General features: G+C 48.1%; 1 protein-coding gene across 1 annotated transcript in view; it reads left to right on the forward strand.

Annotated features, from left to right (window-relative positions):
* Positions 1 to 336: 336 nt before the first annotated feature.
* Positions 337 to 14,839, forward strand: part of XPO4 (exportin 4) — a 185,530-nt gene continuing 171,027 nt past the window's right edge. The window contains exon 1 of the mRNA XM_075337399.1: positions 337 to 423. Within this exon, the coding sequence (XP_075193514.1) occupies positions 358 to 423 (66 nt within the window). The 5' untranslated portion in view covers positions 337 to 357. The remainder of the gene's footprint in view (positions 424 to 14,839) is intronic.

Raw genomic sequence — 14,839 nt, forward strand, 5'->3', positions numbered from 1 at the left:
GCATGGCAGTGCTCGCTCATCACTAATGACCCATTGGCCTGTCCCGGACTCCCGGCGGTTGGCAGCCCCCCGCATGGTGAAGTTGGGGTCTCTCTGTTTCTGGGATTTGTGAGGAATCTTTCCTCAGTATCTAAAAGACCAGTGAAAGTGCTGTGGAAAGTGGAGCTTTCCCGTCATCAGCGACTCGCTCCCTGCCCTCAGCCCCGCCATGCCGCCACACCGTCTCCACAAAACTTCTGCTCCCTTCTCCCCTCAGCGGAGGACCCTCCTCTGCCTCCCCTCCCCCAGGGCCGCCATTGGCCCTGCTCCCCGCTTTATCCCACACTGCACTGCGTGGCGCGTCATTGAACAGAGCCCATGATGGCGGCGCTGGGTGCGAGTGAAGTGATCGCCCAGCTGGAGAGCGCTGCCAAAGTTTTAATGGTGAGGAGGGTGAGGCGGGCCGTGCGTGTGGCGGGTGCAGGCGGGCCGTGCTGGCTCCGTGTGTGAGGGCAGGTGCCCACATGGGGCAGGGGCACGGGCTCTGCCATGTCCCTTCCTGTCTCCGGCTGCTGCTTGCAGTGTGTTGTACTGTGATCTAGTGGGGGATCCTGTAATGCCCGAGCCCCTGTCCTCCGCTCCTGGCACTGACCACATGGTGCCATCTCTGGCTGCACACAGGAGGGCACGAATACTGGGATGTTGGGACTGTGCAACATTTTAGTTGTTAAAAATGAAAAGTCCTAGAGAAAATCTGCACAGCAGCTTGTAATTGGCGAAGTCTACAGCGTCCGGCGCGGTGCCCGGGTTCCTATGCGTCCGGCGAGGTGCCCGGGTTCCGCTGCGTCCGGCGAGGTGCCCGGGTTCCGCTGCGTCCGGCGAGGTGCCCGGGTTCCTCTGCGTCCGGCGCGGTGCCCGGGTTCCTATGCGTCCGGCGAGGTGCCCGGGTTCCGCTGCGTCCGGCGAGGTGCCCGGGTTCCGCTGCGTCCGGCGAGGTGCCCGGGTTCCGCTGCGTCCGGCGAGGTGCCCGGGTTCCGCTGCGTCCGGCGAGGTGCCCGGGTTCCGCTACGTCCGGCGCGGTGCCCGGGTTCCTTTGCGTCCGGCGAGGTGCCCGGGTTCCTTTGCGTCCGGCGAGGTGCCCGGGTTCCTTTGCGTCCGGCGAGGTGCCCGGGTTCCTTTGCGTCCGGCGAGGTGCCCGGGTTCCGCTGCGTCCGGCGAGGTGCCCGGGTTCCGCTGCGTCCGGCGCGGTGCTCGGGTTCCCCTGCGTCCGGCGCGGTGACCGGTTTCCCTGTCTGCGTCCGTCTCTGTGGCCGGCGCGTTTCCCTATCTGCCTCCGTCTCTGTGGCCTGCGCCTTCCCCTGGGTCCAGCACCGTGCTGGCTTCCCTTGTTTGTGTTCGGCGCATTCCCAATAGTCCGGTGCGGTGCCCAGGTTCTGCTGCATCTGATGCGTTCCCGCATCTGCATTAGTCGCTGCGGCTGGCGCCTTCCCCAGGGTAACCTGGATCCAGCACAGTGCCGGCTTCCCTTGTCTGTGTCCGGCGCGTTCCCATGGGTCCAGTGCGATGCCCAGGTTCTGTTGCATCCGGCGCCTGGGTTCTGCTGTGTCCGGCACTGTGGCCAGCGCGTTCCCCGTCTGCGTCCGTCGCTGTGGCCGGTGCCTTTCTTATGGTCCCCTGGTCCAGCATGGTGCCGGCTTACCTTGTTTGTGTCCGGCGCGTTCCCAATAGTCCGGTGCGGTGCCCAGGTTCTGCTGCGTCCGGCGCGTTCCCACGTCTGCATCTGTCGCTGTGGCCAGCGCCTTCCCCTGGGTCCAGCATAGTGTCGGCTTGCCTTATTTGTGTCCAGTGCGTTCCCATGGGTGGGTGTGGTGCCCAGGTTCTGCTGCAGCTGGCGCGGTGGCCGGCGCGTTCCCCAGGGTCCTCTGAAGCCAGCACAGTGCTGGCTTCCCTTGTCTGTGTCCGGCGCAGTCCCATGGGTCCGGTGTGGTGCCCAGGTTCTGTTGCGTCCGGCGCCTGGGTTCTTCTGCGTCCGGCGCGTTCCCCCATCTGCGTCCATCGCTGTGGCTGGTGCCTTTCTCGGGGGACCCCGACTTCCACCGTTACATAGTAATGGTTTATGATTCACACGGGATAACCGAAATGCCGCCAATTTTCTGAAAAGTGGAAAATGGCAAAGCCACAACAGAACGACTTGTCCTCATACTACTGACCTTTTAGTAAACGCCATGGTCATTTTTTTTTTCCAGTTTTTGCCTATCGAGTTCAGTTACAAAGTGAATTCCCTGGTTCTGGATTCGTTGATGTGGCAAACCTCCCCCCAAAAAACCTTCACTGGCCCTGATTCATCATTTTTTATTTGACTCTGTACGGTGGGATTGTGCACCAAGTTTATCAAATCCGGAACATGTTTGAGGAATTGTCAAAAATGAATTTTGTTAGGTTAAATAGTCACACGATTCTTCTGAAGGTCACACGTTGCGTTGTCCTCCACTCGGGTACTGAAGTCCAACTGCGTAACCTTGTGTGACCACTTTGCAAAGTCGTAAATGATGAATTGGTCTAAAAGGTGCCGTTCACCCAAACCACCGGCGTTATGAGGAAAGCAAAGATGCTTTATAAGGCACTTGTCCCTTTCGGAGAGCTTTTCTCCGCAGGCACGTTCACTGTATATCCTGGGAACGTCTCATTTCCAGAAGGGCTATATTTCCCGCCAAGGTTTTTCTAGGTGAATCCGTTTTTTAGGAAAATGTCTGCGGTCTTTTTCCTGAAGTGACTTTTCTGGGGTCTTTTCTCTTTATTTTACACTTCGTTGAATCTTTTAAACTTTTCACGGTTGACAAATCTTAACAGTTGAAAGAAGGAGCAAAAGACAAAGCGTGCACATCAGTGTTATTTTGACATTACTGTGTGCTATGAAGCGTTTTTTTTTTTTTTTTTGCAGGCGGAACAAAATAATAAAAAAAGAAAAAAAAAGACCAAAAACAACCTGGGCTTTGCATGCCCCTACCTGGCACAGAATCCCACCTCTGGCCCCTGATCTGTGTTGTTTTGCTGCAGTGGTGACGTGACGTGTCGATAGTGCTGCAGCCAATCACTGAGCTCTGCTGATATAAAGGCCACAACCGCTGTGCTCAGTGATTGGCAGCAGTGTGACGCAGGAATGCAGATCATGCCAATTTCATTATTATACTTTTGTGATTGTGCTAAACAGAACAGACAATCAATGGCCTAAACCCTTTATCCAGCTCATAGGTCTGCAGATACATTGCAAATTTCAGAGACCCCCTATTGATTTCTCTGTATTAACAATTGCAGCAGGGAACAGGTTGTACACAAATCTACAGAGAGGAAAGTATCTACAGTCTCGGGGAGGTCACAGAAAACAGATTATGGCTATGAGAACAATTTGCAGATTTGGTGCAGAACTTTTTTTGCATCAAATCTGACCTTCCAGCAGAAAAACACACCAAAGAACGCATGTTTTGTTGCGATTTCATGCCTTGCATTTTTCTTAATGAAGTCTATGGGTGGAAGGGCTATAAAACGCAGGAAATAAATGCATTGAGAATTGACATGCGGCAGATTGCACCAAATCTGCAAGGAAAAAATAAGCAATGTGTGCAATACTTCAGAATTGTCATTGACTTTGCTGGCATAAGGAGAGACATGCAGCACAATCTGCTTAAAAAAACGCACTGTGCACACACAGCCTATAGAGGAGGAAATGAGTGCAGGATAGAAGCTGTGCTTTCTAAGGGTACGTGCCCATGATCCGCAAACACTGCGTCCTGGACGCAGCGTGTCTTCTCCTGTGGAGATGCAAGTGCTCTCCGCAGAAGAACGCAATGTCCATGCCCGCGATCGGGGTTCTGGACGCTCTGGACTTTCACTGTGGTCTCCCTGCTGACAACACTAGCATAAAAATATATTTTATCCATGTTAGAGGTGTCCATAGCCTTTTAAAGGGAATCTGTCACCAGTTTTTTGCCACCTAATCTGAGAGCAAAATATTAGAGACCCTGATTTCGGCGATGTGTCACTTACTGGGTTGCTTAGTGTAGTTTTGATAAAATCACTGATTAATCAGCAGGAGATTATCATTAGAGGACTACTTGACGTGCTGCAGGTAGTCCAGCATATTCATCAGCTCTGTATAATTACTAGATATGCAGCAGCGAAAGCAGTGATTTTTATCAAAATGACAGCAAACAGCTCAGAAAGGCTACTTTCACACATCCGGCTGTAGCAGTGCGGCACAATCTGGCGCTCTGCTGAAAAAAAAACTAAACCGTTTTTTTTGCCGCCGGTTTCGTTTTTTCCAGGATTGACTTGCATTGGCGCCGCATGGGCTTGCGTTCCGTCCGGTTTTTGCCGCATGCGGCAGATTTAGTCGATGCGGCGGCCGGATGGAACGTTCCCTGGCACGTTTTTTGCTCCAGCAAAAAAAACCCACATCGCGCCTCATCTGGCCACTGCGGCGCATTTTTCAATGCATGCCTATAGACGCCGGATGCGGCAAAAAACGCATCCGGCCGCCGCATGCGGTTTCTTCCACTGCACATGCTCAGTAGCGTGCCGCAACCGGAAAAAAAACGGACGGGCCGCATGTAAAAACTTATGCAAAGGATGTGTTTTTTTCGACGCATCCGTAGCATAGGTTTCAAAGCCGGATTGAGCCGCACTGATCAAACCGGATGTGTGAAAGTAGCCTAAGTGACACATCGCTGGAATCATGGTCTCTGTCTCTACATTATGCTGCTCTCAGATGGGGGAGCAAAAGCTGGTGACAGATTCCCTTTGTTTTCTTCTAACAATTTTGGCCAAGGGTAAAAAATCGATGCTTGATGTGCTTTAGTTGTTGGCAAAGTATTCTAAACTTTAGTAACTCCTCATCTTGGATATCTGTTAAAAACAAAGGCACCAGAAGAGGAATTCTAGAGGTATCCGAGTGCATATATGTGTCTTAAGAGATTTATCTGTACTAAATCTGCACAATTTTCTGAATTTCTTGCAGATGCTTTTTGCCTGTTTAGTAAATGGATTCGATCTCCCTACTGTTTGATAATGGCTTCCTGAAGAGCGAAGTTTTCCACCTTGTGAATAGGTTTCCACCTGGATTGGTTATTGGCATAAATGTTTGTATGTTGGACAGCATGGTGACTCGGTAGTCAGTACTGTGGCTTTACAGCACCGGGGTGCGGGGTTCAAATCCCCCCACGGACAACTTCTACAAGAAGTGTTTGCTGGAGAGAACTGAATTAAGCGTCTTAATTAAATGTCCGATCACTGAGGGTGTAACTATCGAGCTCTCCACCCACCTGAACGTGGGGGGGTCGCTAGTTGCGGTGATGGGAGATAAGGAAACTATTTCAAAATTTAATCTTAAAGAGAACCTGTCAGGTGCAATATGCACCCAGGACCATGAGCAGTTCTGGGTGCATATTGCTAATCCCTGCCTAACCGTCCCTGTACTTAGTAGCAGATAAAGAGATCTTTTAGAAAAAGTATTTCTAAAGATCCTTTTTGATATGCTAATGAGGCCGGGGACTGGTCACGAGTTAGTTCCTGCGTTCATTCCACCCTCTTAGCATGGCAGCACACCCACAGGGACGTGCTATTCATTGCCCAGCGTCATCAGCGGTGACTCACGTACCTGTGTCCGTTGTCACCACCTCAGACGCCGGACAGTGCACATAATTAGATGTCCCTGGCACTTCCGGTCATGCGCACTAGACCTTTCTGAAGCCGGGACGCATACACCTGGCTTCATAGTGCGCATAACTGGAATTGCTGGGACTTCTGATCATGCGCACTGAACCTAAACCCGGCATTCTGGACACAGGTACGCGTGTCGCTACCACTAATGACACTGTGCAATGGGCATTGAATAGCATTTAAGTACACCCCTGTAGGCGTGCTAAGAGGGCAGAATGAGTAACGGAACGAACGCCCTTGTGACTAGTCTCTGGCCTCATTAGCATAAGATAAAATATCTTTAGGAATACTTTTTCTAAAGATCCCTTTATCTATGCTAGTGTATACAGGGACAGTAAAGCTGGGGTCACACATAGCGAGGCAGCAGCAATAACGATGGGCGACCTGACCTTATCAGGATCGCTGATGCGTCGTTACATGGTCGCTGGTGAGCTGTCAAACAGGCAGATCTCACCAGTGACCAGCCAGCAGCGACACGTGGAAGCGATGCTGCGCTTGGTAACTAAGGTAAATATCGGGTAACCAAGGAAAGCACTTCTCTTGGTTACCCGATATTTACCTTAGTTACTGGCATCCGCCGCTCTCACGCTGCCAGTGCCTGCTCCCTGCTCTCCTAGCCAGATTACACATCGGGTTAATTACCCGATGTGTACTCCAGCTACGTGTGCAGGGAGCCGGCACTGACAGCGTGAGAGCGGCGGACGCTGGTAACTAAGGTAAATATCGGGTAACCAAGGAAAGGGCTTCTTGGTTACCCGATGTTTACCGTGGTTACAGCTTACTGCAGGCTGCCAGACGCCAGCTCCCTGCTCGCTTCAGTTCGTCACTTTCTCGCTGTCACACACAGCGATGTGTGCTTCACAGCGGGAGACCGACGAGCAAAAAATGAAGCAGGACATTCAGCAACGACCGGCGACCTCACAGCAGGGGCCAGCTCGTTGCTGGATGTCACACACAGCGACATCATGGGACGTTGCTGCAACGTCACAGAAAATGGTGACTTAGCAGCGACGTCGTTGTCGCTGTGTGTGACACCACCTTTAGGCAGGGATTAGCAATTTGCACCCAGAACTGCTCGTGGTACTGCGTGCATATTGCACCTGACAGGTTCACTTTAAAGGGGTTTTCTGGTACTTTAATATTGATGGGCTAACCTTGGGATAGGTAATCAATGCCAGGTCATTGGGGTGGGGAGGTGATACCCGGTGCCGGATGGCAGCGAAGCGGAAAAGCACAGCTCTGTCGACTCGTTAGGAGTCACAACCGGGTGCTGCAGATACACACAATTCATTTAAAGTCTGATCACATCTATCCGGCATCGGAACATGTGTTGCTCCCCCACTGATCAGGTATTTACCACCTATCCTAACTATAGGACATCAATATTAAAGTACCAGACAACTTTTTAATCTGAAACATAGCTGACCTCCTTTTTTGTTCTTTGAGTGTGTGGGTTACAATATACTGATGAACGGTCTATAGGATTGGTCATCGAAATCACATTATTGGGGTCAGACACCCTGCACTGTTGCCAAGCCGTTCCTCTAAGCTCCGCCAGGCGCCGGCGACCGTTCAGTCTGTTAGCGGCTGCTGTCGAGTCCTGTTCTACTTACTGTTAGGCTCATGAGCGTCGGACCACCACTGCTCTGATAAAGAGATAGGTCATCAATATTTTGTTACTGGACACCCCCTTTAACATCTTTTGCCATATCCAGGTGTTCTGTCCCTGGAGAACCTTCTTATTCCTTGTAGTAATCACTAAAAGATTTTTTGCAGGTACGACTGCAATTGCTTCGGGTCATTTACATGCAACAATGATCACAATATGATCAAAACCGATGAAATTGCATATAAATCTTAATATATAAACCAGGCCTAAAGGTAGCCCTCTGTGTATCGGTGCCTACTTACTGCGTTAAGGACACTGTATATACTATGCGCTATATTCTCCTGTCCTAGTTTTCCTGCTGATCATTGTATATTATAAGTACATAAACCTGATTTTTAGATTTTCTTGCTTTTTTTTTTTTTTATACTACTTTTTTAGTATTATTTCTGTGTTTCTGTTTAGCACCAAATTAATTGGGGTGGGGAGCACTAGAGGGTTGTTTCCGTGACCTCTGCGGTAATAACAGTGCGGTCGTCCTTACACTGGAGCGGACAGTGTGGCCAATTACACAGCTTGTAATGGTCGGACTGTAAACAGAGGCATCTTGAGAATTTGCTGTAAATGCACATTTGCGGGAGAAATGTTTTAACAAGAGTGACCATTATTAGCTGAGGGACAGAGCGGACAAAAGCTGTAGTTTTTAAACTGTGTATTGCAGATTGTAGGGGAAATTAGAGGTTACCAAATATTAATGATATATCGTTAGGATAGTGGGGGCCTAACACCGGGCACCTTCAGCCATCAGCTGTTATAAGCTCCGGCAGCGAGCGGTGTAAACTCAAGGAAAGGTGCTTCTCGGCTTCTTCTCACTTACAACAGCTGATTGGTGGATTTGCTGGAAGCTGGACCCTCACTCATTTGATATTGATGACTTATCTTTAGGCTAAGTCATCAATACCCTGTAACTAAAAGACCACTTTTAATGTGGAATAGTGATGAGCGGGCACTACCATGCTCGGGTGCTAAGAACTAGTAACTAGTGATGAGCGAGCACTACCATGCTCGGGTGCTCAGTACTGGTAACTAGTGATGAGCGGGCACTACCATGCTCGGGTGCTCAGTACTGGTAACTAGTGATGAGCGGGCACTACCATGCTCGGGTGCTCAGTACTCGTAACTAGTGATGAGCGGGCACTACCATGCTTGGGTGCTCAGTACTCGTAACTAGTGATGAACGAGCACTACCATGCTCGGGTGCTCAGTACTGGTAACTAGTGATGAGCGAGCACTACCATGCTCGGGTGCTCAGTACTCGTAACTAGTAATGAGCGAGCACTACCATGCTCAGGTGCTCAGTACTTGTAACTAGTGATGAGCGAGTACTACCATGCTTGGGTGCTCAGTACTCGTAACTAGTGATGAGCGAGTACTACCATGCTCAGGTGCTCAGTACTTGTAACTAGTGATGAGCGAGCACTACCATGCTTGGGTGCTCAGTACTCGTAACTAGTGATGAGCGAGTACTACCATGCTCGGGTGCTCAGTACTGGTAACTAGTGATGAGCGAGCACTACCATGCTCGGGTGCTCAGTACTCGTAACTAGTGATGAGCGGGCACTACCATGCTCGGGTGCTCAGTACTCGTAACTAGTGATGAGTGGGCACTACCATGCTTGGGTGCTCAGTACTCGTAACTAGTGATGAGGGGGCACTACCATGCTCGGGTGCTCAGTACTGGTAACTAGTGATGAGCGAGCACTACCATGCTCGGGTGCTCAGTACTGGTAACTAGTGATGAGCGAGCACTACCATGCTCAGGTGCTCAGTACTGGTAACTAGTGAGGAGCGGGCACTACCATGCTCGGGTGCTCAGTACTCGTAACTAGTGATGAGCGGGCACTACCATGCTCGGGTGCTCAGTACTCGTAACTAGTGATGAGCGGGCACTACCATGCTCGGGTGCTCAGTACTCGTAACTAGTGATGAGCGGGCACTACCATGCTCGGGTGCTCAGTACTCGTAACTAGTGATGAGCGGGCACTACCATGCTCAGGTGCTCAGTACTCGTAACTAGTAATGAGCGGGCACTACCATGCTTGGGTGCTGCAAAATTCTGGCATGCTTTTCAGGCCACACTGCTCTCTGAAGAATCCACATCCTTTTTCATTGACACATCGGCCAGTTTTGTCCCATGATGCAGAAATTGTCTAAGACCAATTAAATTTGGTGCAGATCATGAGATTATTTTTTTTGTGCAAATGATGCCATAATTGTGACACATGTAGCTACATAAGACCGCATGTGCACGTTGTATTTTTTTGCTGCATTTTTTGGTGCAGTTTGGGTCACCAAGCTGCATGCCTTTCCTTCCCCAGCAAAGTTAGAGATTTAATTTTCAGCTTTTTTTTGGCTGCATGTTTGTGTCCATTCTTTTGGTGTTTTTCACTAGTGATGGTAGGACTCACAGGGATCCCTGGGGTTGGCGGGGGATTGATCCCTGGTATCTGGCTGGATGCCGGTCCCAATATAAGTCTATAGGGACCACAATCTGGCTCAAAGAGGTAGGAGCAAGCGCTTCCTACTTACAGATTCACTGATGCAGCTATACGCTCCCGGGCCTCTCATTCACTTCCGGAGCCAATCATTACTTTCTTTGCATGTGGACTGCTTCCCCCGCCTACCGGCAGTGGTTGTAGTCGGACGCGCCCCCACGCTGAGTGGAAGCGTCAGACATGCTGTCAATCAGATGCCAATGGGCGGGTCTATATTGTACACTAAAATAAATAAGATATTGACATGGGGTCCCCCCATATTATGCTACCCTGCACAGATTAAGCTCATGGCTACACAGGCTGCAGTCCCCAGCCATGCAGTTATTTTGGCTGTGTATCAAACTCACAGGAACTGGATATGTCTTTTTTTTTTTGTAAATAAATAATTGTAAAAAAAATTACATACATTCCCCCCACCGATTTTGATATCCAGCCAAGATAAGGCCCAACATCTTGGGTCTGTTATCCTCAGGCTGGGGAGACCCATGTGTATTGGGCCCCCCCAGCCTAAATATAGCAGCCTGCAGCCTTCCAGAATTGCTGCATCAGTTAGATGCGCCAATCCCAGCACTTCACCTGTCTCTTCCAATTGCCCTGGTGCGGTGGCAGTTGGGGTAATAAGGGGTTAATGTCAGGCCTAGATAAATTTTTGAAGGCAACTAGGAGACTCCCCCAATACTAATCTGTAAGTGAAAGTAAACACAAACACAGATTCCTTTATTTGAAATAAAATACAGAAAAGCACCCTCTTTTACCACTTTAACCCTCAAAACACCCCTGCAGGTCCGACGTAATCCACACGGGGTCCCAAAACTATTCTAGCTCTGCTACCTCTAAAGTCACAGCGCGTGATCATGGAACATGACCGACCGCTGTGAGCTTCAGACAGAGACTGAGTGAGCTGCGCGATCAGCGGTGACGTCACTCAGGTTAGCTGCGGCCACAGGTGGAGGTTCCCACGGCCCTCCACTTGTGACTGCAGGTAACCTGACCTCAGGGGACCACAATGAACTCTGTGACCTCATGTGAGGCGAGGTCACTTAAGTCACCTGAGGTTAAGTTACCTGCGGTCACAAGTGGAGGGCCGTGGGAACCTCCAGCTGTGGCCGCGGCTAGCTTGGTGACGTCACCGCTGATCGCAATGAAATAAAAGCAAAAATCCCAAAAGACTGCACAATTTGCCATTTTTGCTGCAAAATCTGTCCACTTTAAAACACATACCCTTTTTTAGTTTTTTGCAGATTTTTTTTTATTTTATTTTTTTTATACTGATGCAGTTTGTAAGAAATCTATTGCTACCTGTAAAGTGTCAGCGAGCAGGCTAAAATAACTAGAAACCGCTATAGCCTATCTACTGTGCTCAGTGCATTCCTGCTGTGGAGGGGACTGACTCCCACTGTGAATTTAGCTGCGGATTTGCATCGGATTTTGTCCTTTGCCTTTTTAAAATTATTTGTGACATAATCCCATTTTACACTTCAGTAAGTAGTGAAGGGAAATCTTTAAGGGTTCTTCCACTGAAAGAAAAAAAAAATAGTGGTCCTCAAATGATAGAAATGAGATGTTCGACGTCCCTGGATTGAGCGCTGGTGTTATGGACATCACATCAATAGCACTCATCACCGCTGCAGCCAGTCACTGTGGCTCTGCTTATGTAAATGGCACGAGCCACTGAGCATTGTTTTTTTTCTGTTTTTTTTTTTTTATCCCTCCTCATAATGCTTTACCTAGGGTTACTCTTCATTCCAGGTTTCGTGCTGGCCATACATGTCCACACATTGACCTGAGCATGGGCAGCATTGGCCCAAGGGAATGTCTCTTAGGTCTGCTTAGTGTTGGTCTTGGACAATTAAAATGTCTTTTTAGCCCAAATGTAGTTGAGTGGAATGATAGTATCTGTCCTCTAGATGGCGCCATCTCATAAGTAGAAATGAGTAGTCAGTGGTTGTGCTGGAAAATAATCGTGCTTATTAAGAGCCATTATTCCTAGGTCCAAATCTACTGATGTATCCTAATCGAAATACTGTGTGTGTGTGTGTGTGTGTGTGTGTGTGTGTGTGTGTGTGTGTGTGTGTGTGTATAATTTTGGTTATCGGATTTACACGGTTAAAGAGTCTGTAACCCCAAAATGCAAATCAAGCTTATTAAATGATTGTATAGAGGACAAAAAATTGTTTAAATTGTTAAACAATTTTTTATCTCTACTGGCTAACAAAGATATATCTTACCTGTATAGAGGACTTAATCCCTATAAAAAAAAGATAATAGCAGCATATATGTCATTGCTGTGATTTACTTTTAAGACTCTTTATTCCAGATACAAATGAAATGAGGGGCTTTGGGGCACCCTTGGTGTGGCCAAGAGCTGGTGCACCTTTACTCCCTAAACAGTTTGCACACTGAGCAGTTCTCCTGACCCCAACTGTGCTCTCTGAAATACACACACACATATATATATATATATATATATATAATGTGTGTGTATTTCAGAGAGCACAGTTGGGGTCAGGAGAACTGCTCAGTATATATATATATATATATATATATATATATATATATATATATATATATATATATATATATATATATATATGTATTTACACACCCGATATGGTTAGGAGTCCTATATATGTGTTTAGTATTTTGGGGATGACGGACACCCTTTAATTTGGATCTGCATGCAATTAATTCTCCAATCCCTATAATGACATGACTGACACTATATAAATATCGCACTTTTTAGTGATCTAATTGTCTCCATTCTGCAGAAACAGAAGTTTAATCAAATTTGCTAATTAGAGAGCTTGGCTTATCCTAACGCACTGTTCCCCGATTTATTCAATGATTTGTCATGTTCTTTGACCCTTACTGATCGCTGGTTTGCCTTAGGTGCATTGTATTTGATTGAACTCTTCAGTTTCTATGTAACAGGGGTATTTTATAGGGGTTTCTTCACCTACAAGACTTTGCGCTTACTTTAGGGGGATGGGCTCCCTTAGGCCCCTTTCACATTGTGTTCAGCTCTCCGTTCAGTGGTCCTGTTTGAGCTTCCATCTGAACTCCCCCGCAAAACGGGAAGTATGCACTGATGGGGCCACTGCCTATAATGGTGCAGATGGAGTCACCATGTGCTCTGTCGTGCAACATTTTCAGAAGGGTACGCTTTCTGGAGGCGGACACCCGGAAGTAGTAAACTGCGTCTGGATGTCAGCCTCCTGAAAGTGTACCCTCCCGAAAATGTTGCACGACAGAGCACATGGTGACTCCATCTGCACAATTATAGTCAGGCCCCTTCGGTGCATATGTCCGAATCCCGTTTTGTGAGGGGCTAGGGGGCTTCGGACGCAAGCTGAACAGACATCAGAATGCAATATGAAAGCAGCCTTATTCACCCAGATTTAGATTTGAAAGGTTTCACAAAACCCAGACAAAAGCACTTTTTCTGCTTATTGTTAAATGTAGTAATAAGCTGGGATCCTCCTGCTTCTCCTTCATTGGCTGCAGTATCAGCAGGGGTGGGGCTTGTACAGCTAGGCCCCGCCTGGAAGGAGTGTACTTTGCTTACAGACTGGAGTGGGATTTCTGCTGCTCTAAGATGCCTCCTAGTCCAGGATGGAGAAGCCTTAGGTTGCGTTCAGATGATGTTTTGGAAACATGTCAATGAAGCCCTGAAAACCAGGATTCAGACTGATCTGCCAACGGGGCAATTGAGTTTAATGAAGTAGGAGGCGTTGTCTTGATCAACCACGTTTTTGTGCTAGTCTCTTTGGATGATGTAAAAAATAAGGTCAGAAAGAAGAAAGCGTCTCCATCTGTTTTGTTAAAATCAATGTCCTTGTTGGTGAACTGACCCATTTCCCGTTCTTCTGGGCTTTTGATGGAAGCCACGACAGAGCCATTGATGTTTGTGGGAGGAAACCTGTAGTGAACATAGCCTCACAGCGTGCCATGTGTATGTACAGGAAAATCTGGTGCGCCACTATACCTAGTCACTGCCCTTTATTGATCCAAAGGAGTGTTTTTTGTTGACATAAATTGATATAGTTTATTACTGTTTGTTTTTTCCTTAGAGTAATAGTAGAGATGGGTTTCACAGCCGCGCCAAAGGACTCCCAGATTCTTCTCAGATTAATGTTTCTTTATTACATGCACAGGTCAAGTCTACGCGTTTCAGGAGAACACAGCTCCCTTCTTCAGGACAAACCAGCAAAGAATCATCAAATCTCTTTGATTTGATGATTCTTTGCTGGTTTGTCCTGAAGAAGGGAGCTGTGTTCTCCTGAAACACGTAGACTTGACCTGTGCATGTAATAAAGAAACATTAATCTGAGAAGAATCTGGGAGTCCTTTGGCGCGGCTGTGAAACCCATCTCTACTATTACTCTCTGTTATCTGCCCTGTGGGGACCGCTGCCGGGACTTTATGTTACATGCTGTTATAGGTGTTGTGACTGTCACAACCCGAATTGGTGAGTAGTATTACTCCTTGCTTTACCCTGTATATATTGGGGTAAGACCCTATTGCGCTTTCTTTTTCCACAGTTTTCTCTTCTTTGTTTTTTCCTTGGAATTCTATGGACGAAACTTCCATCAGTTATACATGGGTAAGGCCGGTTTCACACTTCCGGCATTTCGCCACTTTGCCGGATCCGTCACACTCCGGTACAGTACAATACAGTACAAAGGCATTGTGGCAAGCTCCAGCATGTGACCGGAGGTTCCGCGATGCCATTGTACTGTATTGCACTGTACTGGAGTGTGACGGATCCGGCAAAGCGGCGAAATGCCGGATGTGTGAAACGGGCCTAAATCCTTCCAACATTTACCACTAATCAAAGGGCTGAGATGTAATCTTACCCAAGCTTTAAGGCCCCGTCACACTAAGCAACATCGCTAGCAACATCGCTACTAACGAACAACTTTTGTGACGTTGCTAGTGATGTCGCTGTGTGTGACATCCAGCAACAACCTAGCCCCTGCTGTGA

The sequence above is a fragment of the Anomaloglossus baeobatrachus genome, chromosome 2, assembly GCF_048569485.1.
Source record: "Anomaloglossus baeobatrachus isolate aAnoBae1 chromosome 2, aAnoBae1.hap1, whole genome shotgun sequence".
NCBI lineage: Eukaryota > Metazoa > Chordata > Amphibia > Anura > Aromobatidae > Anomaloglossus > Anomaloglossus baeobatrachus.